This window comes from Coregonus clupeaformis, chromosome 7, assembly GCF_020615455.1.
Source record: "Coregonus clupeaformis isolate EN_2021a chromosome 7, ASM2061545v1, whole genome shotgun sequence".
Classification (NCBI taxonomy): domain Eukaryota; kingdom Metazoa; phylum Chordata; class Actinopteri; order Salmoniformes; family Salmonidae; genus Coregonus; species Coregonus clupeaformis.
The window spans coordinates 43875558-43888373 of NC_059198.1; the positions used below are offsets into that span (position 1 = coordinate 43875558).

Below are 12816 nucleotides of genomic sequence, written 5' to 3' on the forward strand. Positions count from 1 at the left end.
CAAGAATTACAACAGATCATTATCTTAATACATTCCTAGTCTAAATTACTATACATTTAGCAGTGTATAATACCTCCTTAATCAACATACTACCTTAACTAACACTCCCTTACTCTACCGGCACTCAATCTTCTGGCGTCTTCATTATGTTCTTCAGATAGCTTCATAGTTCATCTTGGATTGCCCATGGCAATGTCCCAATTCCAATGTCACACCTGAGCCGCCCCACCTCCACCATCATTCTGTTTTGTCAATTTGCAAACCAGTATACCCAAACTACGAAGAACGTTGCATTGGCATAGACCTCTCTCTTCCTGCTCACTCCACATGGACTCCTGTCACATTCTTGAGAGAAAAGGCACAAAAGAGAAGGCAATTGATTGCTTTGATTTGATGCTGGATTCAGGTCTCCTGGCAGAGGTGGTGTCGGACAGGAACGTCTTCAGCGCCTTTGTTGTTCCTCTTCAGCCGGGTAGAGTTTTTTGTTTGTTTTTATTGAGGTTCACACCGCTCTGGACCGAATCATTTCTACTATGCATTACAACACCATCTGTAATAACGTCTTGAATGTCTGGAATCTCTCGGTGGTCTGGAATCTCTCGGCGGTCTGGAAGGTCTTGGAAGTCTCGGTGGTCTCCTAGTCATCAGTTCTCTCACTCTGGTACAATGGTTTAGATGATACCCGATCACGCTCCCCTCTATCCGTACCGCTGTTGGTGTAACCTGGACGATGATGTATGGACACCTTTAGCTGCTAACCTTCTCCCATCACTAGGGTCTCCGGATCAGCCAGAGTCCCTCTCAATCTATCGACATCGGTCTGCGATGAGTGTCCTTCTATCAGCCTACCCATAGGGAAGCTCGGAGTTACTGCTGCAAAGACACAAGCACAGACACACACAAAAGACAACAATGCTACCCAATGGCTGAGGTTGGAACACTCCTATAGTGGGAAACATGGATCTAAGCATCTGTCTCCACCACTTTTACCATCATTAAGGTAGCCAACAACACCTGGTACAGGCCCCTCCACATATGGTCTTTCCAGTTCTTTCTTCTGTAGTCTTTTGCCATCACATAGTCTCCAGGGCACAGAAAATACTCAGATTCTCCTACTCAGTTGGGCAGAGTTATCTTCACCCATGAACAGAAAATCTTAAGAACATTGTTAGGTTAGGTGAGACACAGCATGCTACTTATGTCCTCTCATACGTCAAGAGAAGCCTTGAAATTATGAAGCACACCTGCTTCCAGCTTGTTGTAGTCCACTTATTTCATGCCTCCTATCACAAAAACAAAAAAGATTTAACCTAACCCATAACACATTATTACTACTGCTCATATCCTTAATACACCTTGCATATTTCCCCACAAAACCATTATAAAACATTAAAACCTCTGTAAGCCCAACTTCCCCCCTTGGACACATGCATCAACAATATTGCCTATTAAACCAAAAATAATAACTAAACTGAAAATGACAACCCTTGAGCATATCTTTACTTAACTATATCCCATAACACTATTCAAGGAATACCTCTCCTTCAGGACTAACTCTCTCACTTCATCCTTGTCCTGTTTGGACTAATATATATATAGGATTTTGTCCAAATTATAAACTTCTTCACAATTATCCTTATTATATCTAACCCCCTAATATAGCATGCCTCTAGAATTTATAGTGCGGGTGATCAGGTCACACTATAAAGCCAGGACAGATTTCAGAGGTCATTGAAATCATTCAATGAATTGTTTCATCCAATAATGTACTACTCATTAATAACCATCAAGACATTTCATAAATGTTGTATCCCGAGTGTACAGTAAGTCCTTAGTACAGCTCTTTTCAAAATAAATCACACATATTTACTTATCACTCAGTAAATAAAACCCAACTTACATGTGTATGCCCCTTTAAGATATTTCACTTCCATCCCGTCAAAAAACCCAAAATAGAAATCAAAATCCTATACAGAATAACATTTCATACTAAGTAGTTTGTTTGTGGTTATTCGAACACCATATAGTAAAACAATAAACAAACAAAAATGGCCAGGCCTTATTTATTTTGATAGCTCCCTATGACAACCTAAAAATAAAACTACTTGATTTTACTAACTAGTTCCACCCTAGCCTACAGACTTTTTTAACATCCCAATGAGATATAAAGAAATCCCCATGTTCCTGGAAGAGAAAGTATACATGTCGTTAACATATAATCAACAATCCAAAGATAGTAATTACACACAAAACATCATACATCTATCCCCAGTCCTATCTCATCAACAATCATTGGTATCAATCTCACTCCTTTTTAGTAATTTAAACATCGCAAACTGTTGCATTTATGTTTATTTTATTTTATATAAACCTATTGTTTCATAATCCAAAACCCATAAAAAGATGTCTACTTAATCCATCAGGCCAACAGCAACAACTACCTCCCATCGTTCAACGTACTATAAACAAATTATCGTTATCTGAAGTAATAAACCATCGTCATAACTCACTGCTGTTTAAACAAACTATACAATGTCATAATAAAATTATCAATTATCAAATATTGTTCCTTATTCAACTATCGAGACATGTTCTTCATTAGTAAATCGTCTCCACAAAGCAATACTACCTAATAACATTCTCATTCTCCTAAATAGAAATAATTACTTCTATTAAACAATCCCATTCAACATCAAGTCAACCTGTCTCATCACCCAATTAACCTTTTTTTAAAAACCCTCTACCGCTAATTTCCCTCATAACGGTACCTCAACAGATGACAAATTATTTTATATTTATAGTAAAAACCAATAAAACATCCAATTCACCAATATGCAATTTTAATTACCATGTTATCCTATCCGACATGGATTGGTAGGACAACATCTTTCCTATAATGTTATCAATGAAACCAGTAATTCACATCAATAGCATCAATGTAAAATATTTGCTTTCTGTCCCTTACTGGATTCGAACCAGGGACCCTCTGCACACATCGACAACATTCACCATCGAAGCACCGTTACCCATCGCTCCACAAAAGCCACGGCCCCCGCAAAGCATCTACTTCCAGTTCATAGAGCAAGTGACATCACCCAACGAAAACCGCACTAGCTCTCACCGCTAACTAGCTAGCAATTTCCTGCCGATAATATTCAACCACCTACAACATACGCGATCCTTGTACACCTAACTTAACCCATAATGTCCCTTATAATGCTCTCACGTTTCAGCAAGCCCCAATGTTTAACACCCGCAGACAAAAATGGAAATTCTTCCATTTTTACTAGCAGACCTAATAAAACACACTTTCAAACAGCGTTCTGCATTTACCTCTATCATAGGGTTTAAAAACGAACTTAACAACATTAACCATCCTAAATTGCCGTAGTAACGTCATGTTTGGTTCAGTTTATCTATTACCATATAAGACATTCACTTCTCCATGCGTCGTAAACTATATCCTATTTCTCTTGTAATCAACTAAAATCATAGCCACGCAATTAAACCATCACTCCGCCATTACAGAATGAATGAGATCTATTCAACCATCCTTTCTAAGTAAGCTACAAGTAACACCAAACACTTGCTGTAGTTTACCATCATATATTGAAATCATCCATTTATCACGATCCAATTTATTTATAAACATATTCCACCATTGTCACTCGTTTAATCTAGCAAAACCTTATTCAATGACAAAAAAATTACTACCATGTACTCTCCTCTCCATACCCGTTAACATTTTTACATGTTAGTCATTTAGCAGATGCTCTTATTCCAAGCGATGCACAATTAGTGAGCTCATACATTTTTATACTTATACTAGCCCCCCTTGGGAATCGAACACCCAACCCTGGCGTTGCAAGCACCGTGCTCTACCAACTGAGCTTCAGAGGACTACAGATGAGCGTATAGTGCCTTTTTCTGATAATGTTATAATTGTAGTCTATTGCATTACTTTAGTTTAAAATATAAGTTTGTTTATTCAACAAATCTAGAACCCACTATAAATTGGTGCTATTCACTCAGCATAATAGCCAAAGCTCCTTGCATCCCCTGGTTCACGTAACGAAAATACATTATCGTTCTAGAATTCACCAACTATTCGCATACATCACTGGTGTCACGCAAACTATAGAATAAAGTAATAACAATTAGAATGTGTCAAATAAATGTTTTCCATCCAACTATTCAAACTTGCTTCAAATATATCTTTCAGCTCGATACAGTCAAGCAAGTACGACTCTCTTTTACCCGGAAACTAGTTAATGGCATTAGTAAAGTCTATTCACATCCCAACAATAACTAATAATATATTTATATTCATATTATTAAAATACCTTACTTTCATTCCAGTCTACCTAAACAATTCAAATTATGGCCATAACTCTATCGCAATTGCCAGTCCGCTATTTAAATGTATGTAACTGTCCTTTCTGATTAGACTATAGACACTCCTCCTTCTTTCCCGTTGAATAAGTGAGTCCTTCAGTCTGAAAAGACGCAGGCTGCTAAATCGTCCAGTCTTATCCTGACTGTTCCATCAATCGAAACAACCCACAACCATAGTTGAACTATACTTAGAAAACCTAGACTCTGATCAGCGATGCAGAATCTATGCTTTATTGAAAAGACAAGTTAATCCTCCTTTATTTCAATGATAATGGTCAGTAGTTTTAGTATCTGGCACATACCACACTTTATCAGAAAATAGCTTTGAAGGACACAGATCTCACACGCTCAACGTAAACAACTTAGCAGTCAACGAGTCAAACCCCACATTCATTGATTTGGAAACAGATCTAACGACCTAACCAAATGAATTATATTTTCCCCTAATATACTAAAATTCCATGACTATATCACCTCTGCTTCTGAAATAATAGATAGTTTATTATAATGCTTAATTCCACCACATGCTCTATGTACTTTCTCCCATCCCCACGTACGTATGTACGTGTTTGGGCGTGCAAGTCAACACCTATAATTTTATCCAATGACTTGTAATAAATTACACTCCCATAAAATTCATTATATTCTAATATATTCACATCAACCAAACCATTCATGTTACTAATAATTCTTTATTGCCACAAATCAGTTAATCACAATCTAGTCTCAGCGGAACGAACAACAAATTACCCAAATCCTTTCCCTCAGTCATAGAATCCTCCCAGAATCATATATGCTGGTCACTATTCCCTGATCTTACAAAATTCTATGACAGGCATTGTTGTACGAAACTCCAAGATATCATTTACAAGAAAAGCTTATTATTCCAACGTATTAGGGGTGTAACGATCCATCTACTACATCGATGTATCGATTTATATTCCTATGATCCAACTACATCGATCTGTGCTCGGCGAGTTGGCCTTTTGGACAACATATATCAATCTAACATCGTTTTAAAATGTAATAAATCGATTGTATCGATACTAGGAAATAACCCATTGGATTTAAGCACGTCAGACTTTATATGGATGTTTTTTCTTAGCACTTTTAATGATAAAGGCTTTAAACATTACTCGATTCAGTCTGCCTATCCGTGACGTCATCGCCCGCGCCAGCAGCTAGCGCAAAGGCGCAAAGACAACAAAACATAGCATGGCGGACGACAGAGGAGAAGCCGACGAGCGAGAAATTATCAAGCCACCATTGCGGTCCTTACAAGAAACAGGAATCTAGGAAACTTCACCTGCACTGTCCAGTATCCAGGTATTTATTTCAGTCACACTGGTTGAATTTTTGGCTAAAAGGTTACTGAATCGATTTCAAGTCACTAAATCGTTTCGGATCATATCGTTCTAAATGAACCAATATCGTCCTTGAATCGTATCGACAACCACGAATCGTGATACAAATCGAATCGTTGTTAAAACGAATCGTTACACCCCTACAACGTATATATAATTATCATACACACCTCTATATCTCATCATTCAAACTTCAGAGTGCGACTAATTTACACCATTATACCACTCTTATTCCATATTTATACAATGTTGTTCTCAAATGTGCTTAATTACTATTTGTATAACCTACAGGAATATTTTATTCTATCAAAGGGCCCAAATGTGGAATGTTAACCCTATCCTAGTTATTATTTTTACTATAGTCAATTTATCATAATACTACATCACCTCTAAAGTTTCCAAATATAATGTCAGAAACATACCCTAAAAGATTGATCAAAATACAATGCATAGACGTCATATGATCACACCGGTACACGTGACCTGTTCCTCCAACAGGATTTATTCTACCCCTCCTGGTAACGTGAATTTTCTACACTCAGTTGGTCAATGAATATCCACGCACCATTTATTCTGAGTGAGATTGGGCACGCCCTTTCTCCATCAGACAGAAGCTTCAAACAACCTCAAATATATTTCCTTTCCTTACAGAAAGGCTATTTACTTGCAGGATTTCTAATTATTCTCACTCACACAGATGAGCAGCCACTTGTGCCCAAATGAATCAGACAGTTGAATGACTCACAGCCGCCCAAGCAAACCATTCACCCCATACGAGATGAGCAGACCTACTCTATTTAACACTTTCTCTATATTTTGAAGCCCTTGTGGCTATTTAACCCGTTCACCTTCTCAGGATGACCTAACTTTTTTACCTGATCAACCCTGCCTAACTTTAGCATCACCACAACACAGGATGATGCCCCACCTACCCGAGCAGACCTCTAACAATGAATTCCTCATTAGAGCGGTAACCGTAGGTCCCAAATTTAGCTAGCCACCTGCCTGTTCAGCCCTCTGGAGCGCTAATTTTAGCTCTCCAAAGCGGTATCCACAGGATTTCTATTTATTTAGACACACCTGGACTTCTACTACGCTTTCCTAAGCGACCTGTAAATTCTGCCCTATTTTTTCTGATACACTTCCTCGACACAGAAAAATAAGCGGTATTACACAGGATTTCTGCCTACCTAAGCAGCCTATAAACGATACACTTCCTCTACACGTTTATAGCGGTATTCGCAGGACTTAACATGTTATTGTCTGATCGCTCAACCAGATGGACAACCGCCCGTGCCGAAATGACCCAGACAAAGCGATCAGCAGGATGAATCAAATCAATCAAATCAATTGAACAGACGGTTCAGACGAACAACAGAGTGACATCGACATGTATTCTTAAATTCAAAAGCTCCTAGTCTCTAATTTTCTGGTTCTTAAATTTGGAGAGACCTACTTGGTATTTCTGCAGCTGATGCCGTGCCCCGGATCGGACCACACAAACGTTATACTATATAAGTAAGAACTTGGCTTACCTGTTAAAAGCGGCCGCTTTTGTTTCGTTTCATAACTGCAGATGTACACCGTCTCTGGCCCCTGTTGTCAACTCCTGGCAAGCTCGCCAAATATGTAGTAGAAATATTTGACTCAAAAAGTAGTCAACTTAAAAATATTTCTTAAGAGACTGGAACTTGTGAATTTAGACTTGTATTATTTGCATAACAAAGCCGAGCTTGCTCCATGGAGCAACTGCTTGCCCTGAAACCGGAGCGCTCCTTTTATACAGACACAAATGCATAGTCACACTGATACAACATAGTTACTCTTCCCTATGTGAATGAATAACATCTTTCTGTATCACATGTTGGCTACTCACGAGGGCTACTTGCGCTTCTCTAAGTGGGGCCTCTGTATCTTATTAGTGGCATGACTCAAAAAATTATGTACATACGTACGTTAAAGAACAATCACACTCTGTATTGACTATATTCACTGTCCAGGCATGCATCTGGAGTACAAAGTATCAATCATGTTCATTCTGTTTTACCTTTATCATTTCATAACACATTATAAAACATATCAATTAATACTTAAACATGGTTTAAACATGTCATCCATAACCCATTCTCAACCACATACATTTAAGCATTTATAATTTACCATCCTCCCTGGCCCTTGAGATTATGTGCATGTGGCTATGTGTGAGGTCATAAGCACAAACAAATGTTAACACTAGTTCCATTGTTACTCCAATCTCCACACAGCCATCACGAGGAGTTGTATCTCCATCACATGTCATTGACATACCCAGACCAGCTGCAGGGAGTTTATGAAAAACACATAAATGTCTCTGCTCTGTATTAAACCTTCAACTGGTTCTCAATCCATAAACATTTTAAGGCATATAGGTGTTTAATTCTACAACATATGTACTTGAAAATCATCTATATAGATTGCATGGAAAATGAGTGGATTTATGTGTTCATGTAAGCACAGTCAAAAAGCAGGTGGAATTTTTTTACATGGTCTAACAATGACCAAAGCTGGGCAAACATAGATGCCATTACTGAGAGGTATTTTCATGAGACTTTTCATTGGATTGCTAATGAGTAAACTCTCTTTCGCAGCCAAACATGTCTCCTCTCTTGCCTGAGTCGTCGGTCAAAGAGAGCCCATCCAAGGTGCTCCACCAATATAGTAACAACATGTCCACACTGGACGTCCACTGCCTGGCCCAGCTGCAGCCCAACCAGTCGCCCTCCTCCAGCACCCATCTCATCTCCTTCCCCGCGGAGAAACCCAAGCCGGACACCCTCAAGGTGACGGTCAAGCTCAAGCCAAGGCCCAGGGCGGTCCACTCAGCTAGCGGGGGATGTGATGACATGTCGCCGCCGCGCCACCACAAGCGCTGGAAGGGCCTGCGTTGGCGCAAATGGAGCGTGCACATTGTTGTTCCCACTAGGGGCACCCTACTGTCCTCTCTGCCCGGTGAGGAAGAGGTGGACGAGTTGCTGAGGAAGCTGGGTGCCTCTCTGCGTCCCGATCCCCTTCCCCGTGACCTTCGGCGTTGCTGCTTCTGCCACGAGGAGGGTGACGGCATGACGGACGGGCCCGCCCGGCTCCTCAACCTGGACCTAGACTTGTGGGTGCACCTCAACTGCGCACTGTGGTCATCGGAGGTGTACGAGACGCAGGCGGGCGCCCTGATCAACGTGGAGCTGGCGCTGCATCGGGGCATGGCGGTGCGCTGCGCCTACTGCCAGCAGACGGGCGCCACCAGCCGCTGCCACCGGTTGCGATGCGCCAACGCCTACCACTTCACATGCGCCCTCAAGGCCCAGTGCACCTTCTTCAAGGACAAGACCATGCTGTGCCACCTGCACCGGCCCCGGGGCATTGGCGGCGGCGATGGGAGAGGAGGTGACAGGGCCGTGGCGCCCGCCGCTACCCACCACGACCACGAGCTGCGCTGCTTCGCAGTGTTCCGCCGTGTCTATGTGCAGCGCGATGAGGCGCGGCAGATGGCCAGCATCATGCAGCATGGCGAGCGCCGGCACACGTTCCGCGTGGGCAGCCTGGTGTTCCACACTGTGGGTCAGCTGCTGCCCCAGCAGATGGCCGCCTTCCACTCGGCCAACGCCATCTTCCCCGTAGGCTACCGGGCCAGCCGCATCTACTGGAGCACGCGCCACGGCAACCGCCGCTGCCGCTACCTGTGCTCGGTGGAGGAGAACGAGGGCCGGCCAGAGTTTGTGGTGCGGGTGATGGAACAGGGCTACGACGACCTGGTGCTCACCGGCGCCTCACCCAAAGGTAAGGGGGGGGGTTTGCAGCAACAAATGTCCAGGCAGTCCCCCTCTGTTTCAATGTCCAGGTAGTCCATCTGTTTCAGCAAATGTCCAGGCAGTCCCCCTCTGTTACAATGTCCAGGTAGTCCATCTGTTTCAGCAAATGTCCAGGCAGTCCCCCTCTGTTTCAATGTCCAGGTAGTCCATTTGTTTCAGTCGTTTGAATGTCCAGGTAGTCCATCTGTTTCAGTCAGTTTTATTTTTTATTAACTAGGCAAGTCCATTAAGAACAAGTTCTTATTTACAATGACGGCCTACCAAAAGGCAAAAGGCCTCCTGCGGGAACGGGGGCTGGGATTTAAAAAATAAAAATATCAATATAGGACCAAACACACATCACAACAAGCGAGACAACACTACATAAAGAGAGACCTAAGACAACAACATAGCATGGCAGCAACACATGACAACACAGCAAGGTAGCAACCCAACATGGCAGCAGCACAACATGGTAGCAGCACAAGACATGGTATAAACATTATTGGGCACAAACAACAGCACAAAGGGCAAGAAGGTAGAGACAACAATACATCACGCGAAGCAGCCACAACTGTCAGTAAGAGTGTCCATGATTGAGTCTTTGAATGAAGAGATGGAGATAAAACTGTCCAGTTTGAGTGTTTTTTGCAGCACGTTCCAGTCGCTAGCTGCAGCAAACTGAAAAGAGGAGCGACCCAGGGATGTGTGTGCTTTGGGAACCTTTAACATAATGTGACTGGCAGAACAGGTGTTGTATGTGGAGGATGAGGGCTGCAGTAGGTATCTCAGATAGGTGGGAGTGAGGCCTAAGAGGGTTTTGTAAATAAGCATCAACCAGTGGGTCTTGCGATGGGTATACAGAGATGACCAGTTTACAGAGTATAGAGTGCAGTGATGTGTCCTATAAGGAGCATTGGTGGCAAATCTGATGGCCGAATGGTAAAGAACATCTAGCCGCTCGAGAGCACCCTTACCTGCCAATCTATAAATTACGTCTCCGTAATCTAGCATGTGTAGAATGGTTATCTGAATCAGGGTTAGTTTAGCAGCTGGGTGAAAGAGGAGCGATTACGATAGAGGAAACCAAGTCTAGATGTAACCTTAGCCTGCAGCTTTGATATGTGCTGAGAGAAGGACTGTGTACTGCAGGGTTCTTCAATTCCGGTCCTGGAGGGCCGAAACACCTCTGTTTTTCATCCTCTCCTTCTAATCAGGGGCTAATTCAGACCTGGGACACCAGGTGAGTGCAATTCACTACCAGGTAGAAATAAAAAACAGAAGTGTTTCGGCCCTCCAGGACCGGAATTGAAGAACCCTGGTGTACCGTCTAGCCATACTCCCAAGTACTTGTATGAGGTGACTACCTCAAGCTCTAAACCCTCAGAGGCATTCTTCTTACCAAACCACATTACCTTTGTTTTGGAGGTGTTCAGAACAAGGTTAAGGGCAGAGAAAGCTTGTTGGACACTAAGAAAGCTTTGTTGTAGAGCGTTTAACACAAAATCCGGGGAGGGGCCAGCTGAGTATAAGACTGTATCATCTGCATATAAATGGATGAGAGAGCTTCCTACTGCCTGAGGTATGTTGTTGATGTAAAGTGAGAAGAGCGTGGGGCCTAGGATCGAGCCATGGGGTACTGCCTTGGTGACAGGCAGTGGCTGAGACAGCAGATGTTCTGACTTTATACACTATACTCTTTGAGAGAGGTAGTTAGAAAACCAGGCCAAAGACCCCTCAGAGACACCAATACTCCTTAGCCGGCCGACAAGGATGGAATGGTCTACCGTATCAAAAGCTTTGGCCAAGTCAATAAAAATAGCAGCACAACATTGCTTAGAATCAAGGGCAATGGTGATATCATTTAGGACTTTTAAGGTTGCAGTGACACATCCCTGAGCAGAAACCAGATTGCATACCAGAGAGAATACTATAGACAGTCAGCTGAATATTGACAAGTATTTCCAACACTTTTGATAAACAGAGCAAAATAGAAATTTGCCTATAAATTAGGATCATCTTGATCTCCCCCTTTAAATAAAGGACGCACCATGGCTGCCTTCCAAGCAATGGGAACCTCCCCAGAGAGGAGAGACAGGTTAAAAAGGTCAGAGACAGGCTTGGCGATTATAGGGGCTGCAACCTTAAAGAAGAAAGTGTCTAAACGATCTGACCCAGATAGTTTTTTTGGTGTCAAGTTTAAGGAGCTCCTTTAGCACCTCGGACTCTGAACGCCTGCAGGAAGATACTTTGTAGCGGGGCAGGGGAAAAAGAGGGAGGAGCATCGGGGCTAGTCGCATTAGAAGGACTGGGAGATGAGGAAATGTTGGACGGGCAAGGAGGCATGGCTGAGTCAAATAGGAATCCTGACTTAATGAAGTGGTGATTAAAGAGCTCAGCCATGTGCTCTTTGTCAGTAACAACCACATCATCAACATGAATGAGCATTAACAGCTGTGAGGAGGAGGGTTTATTCTCCAGGTCTTTAACCATTTTCCAGAACTTCTTGGGGTTAGACCCACAGAGAGAGAACTGCTCCTTAAAGTAACTAGCTTTAGCCTTCCGGATAGCCTGAGTGCACTTATTTCTCATTTGCCTGAACGAGAGCCAGTCAGCCTGAGTAAGCGTGTGCCAAGCCTTTCGCCAAATGGAATTCTTGAGGTGGAGTAACTCTGCCAGATCACGGCCGAACCAGGGTCTGAACCTGTTTTTAATTATCTTTTTCTCTATGGGGGGCGTGTTTGTTAAAAATACCACTAAATATATAGAACAGAGGGGATCAAGCTGATTCTATACCAATTTACAGAGGCCAGGTCATGAAGGAAGGTTTGCTCATTAAAGTTTTTTTAGCAAGCATCTATGACAAATCAGGACAGGTCGTTTCACTGAGTAGCCATTATGAACACAGGCTGTAAAACAGTGATCACTAAGGTCATTACAGAAAACACCAGACTGATACCTATCAGGATTATTTGTGAGGATAACATCAAGGAAAGTAGCCTTTTCTGGGTGTTTGGAGTCATACCTTGTGGGATTGGTAATAATCTGAGAAAGATTTAGGAGGGCCCATTGCTTTAGGACTTGTTCAGGTGGTTTAAGCATGTCCCAGTTTAGGTCACCTAGCAGGACAAATTCAGACCTAGTGTAAGGGGCCAGGAGAGAGCTTAGGGCAGGTAGGGTACAGGCCGGTGCTGATGGTGGACGATAACACCCAGCAACAGTCAACAAAGAGC

At 42.5% G+C, this 12816-nt stretch overlaps 1 protein-coding gene across 1 annotated transcript in view; it reads left to right on the forward strand.

Moving 5' to 3' along the window:
- Positions 1 to 12816, forward strand: part of LOC121568683 (histone-lysine N-methyltransferase 2C) — a 242145-nt gene that overhangs the window by 220520 nt on the left and 8809 nt on the right. The window contains exon 53 of the mRNA XM_045221547.1: positions 8387 to 9572. Within this exon, the coding sequence (XP_045077482.1) occupies positions 8387 to 9572 (1186 nt within the window). The remainder of the gene's footprint in view (positions 1 to 8386; positions 9573 to 12816) is intronic.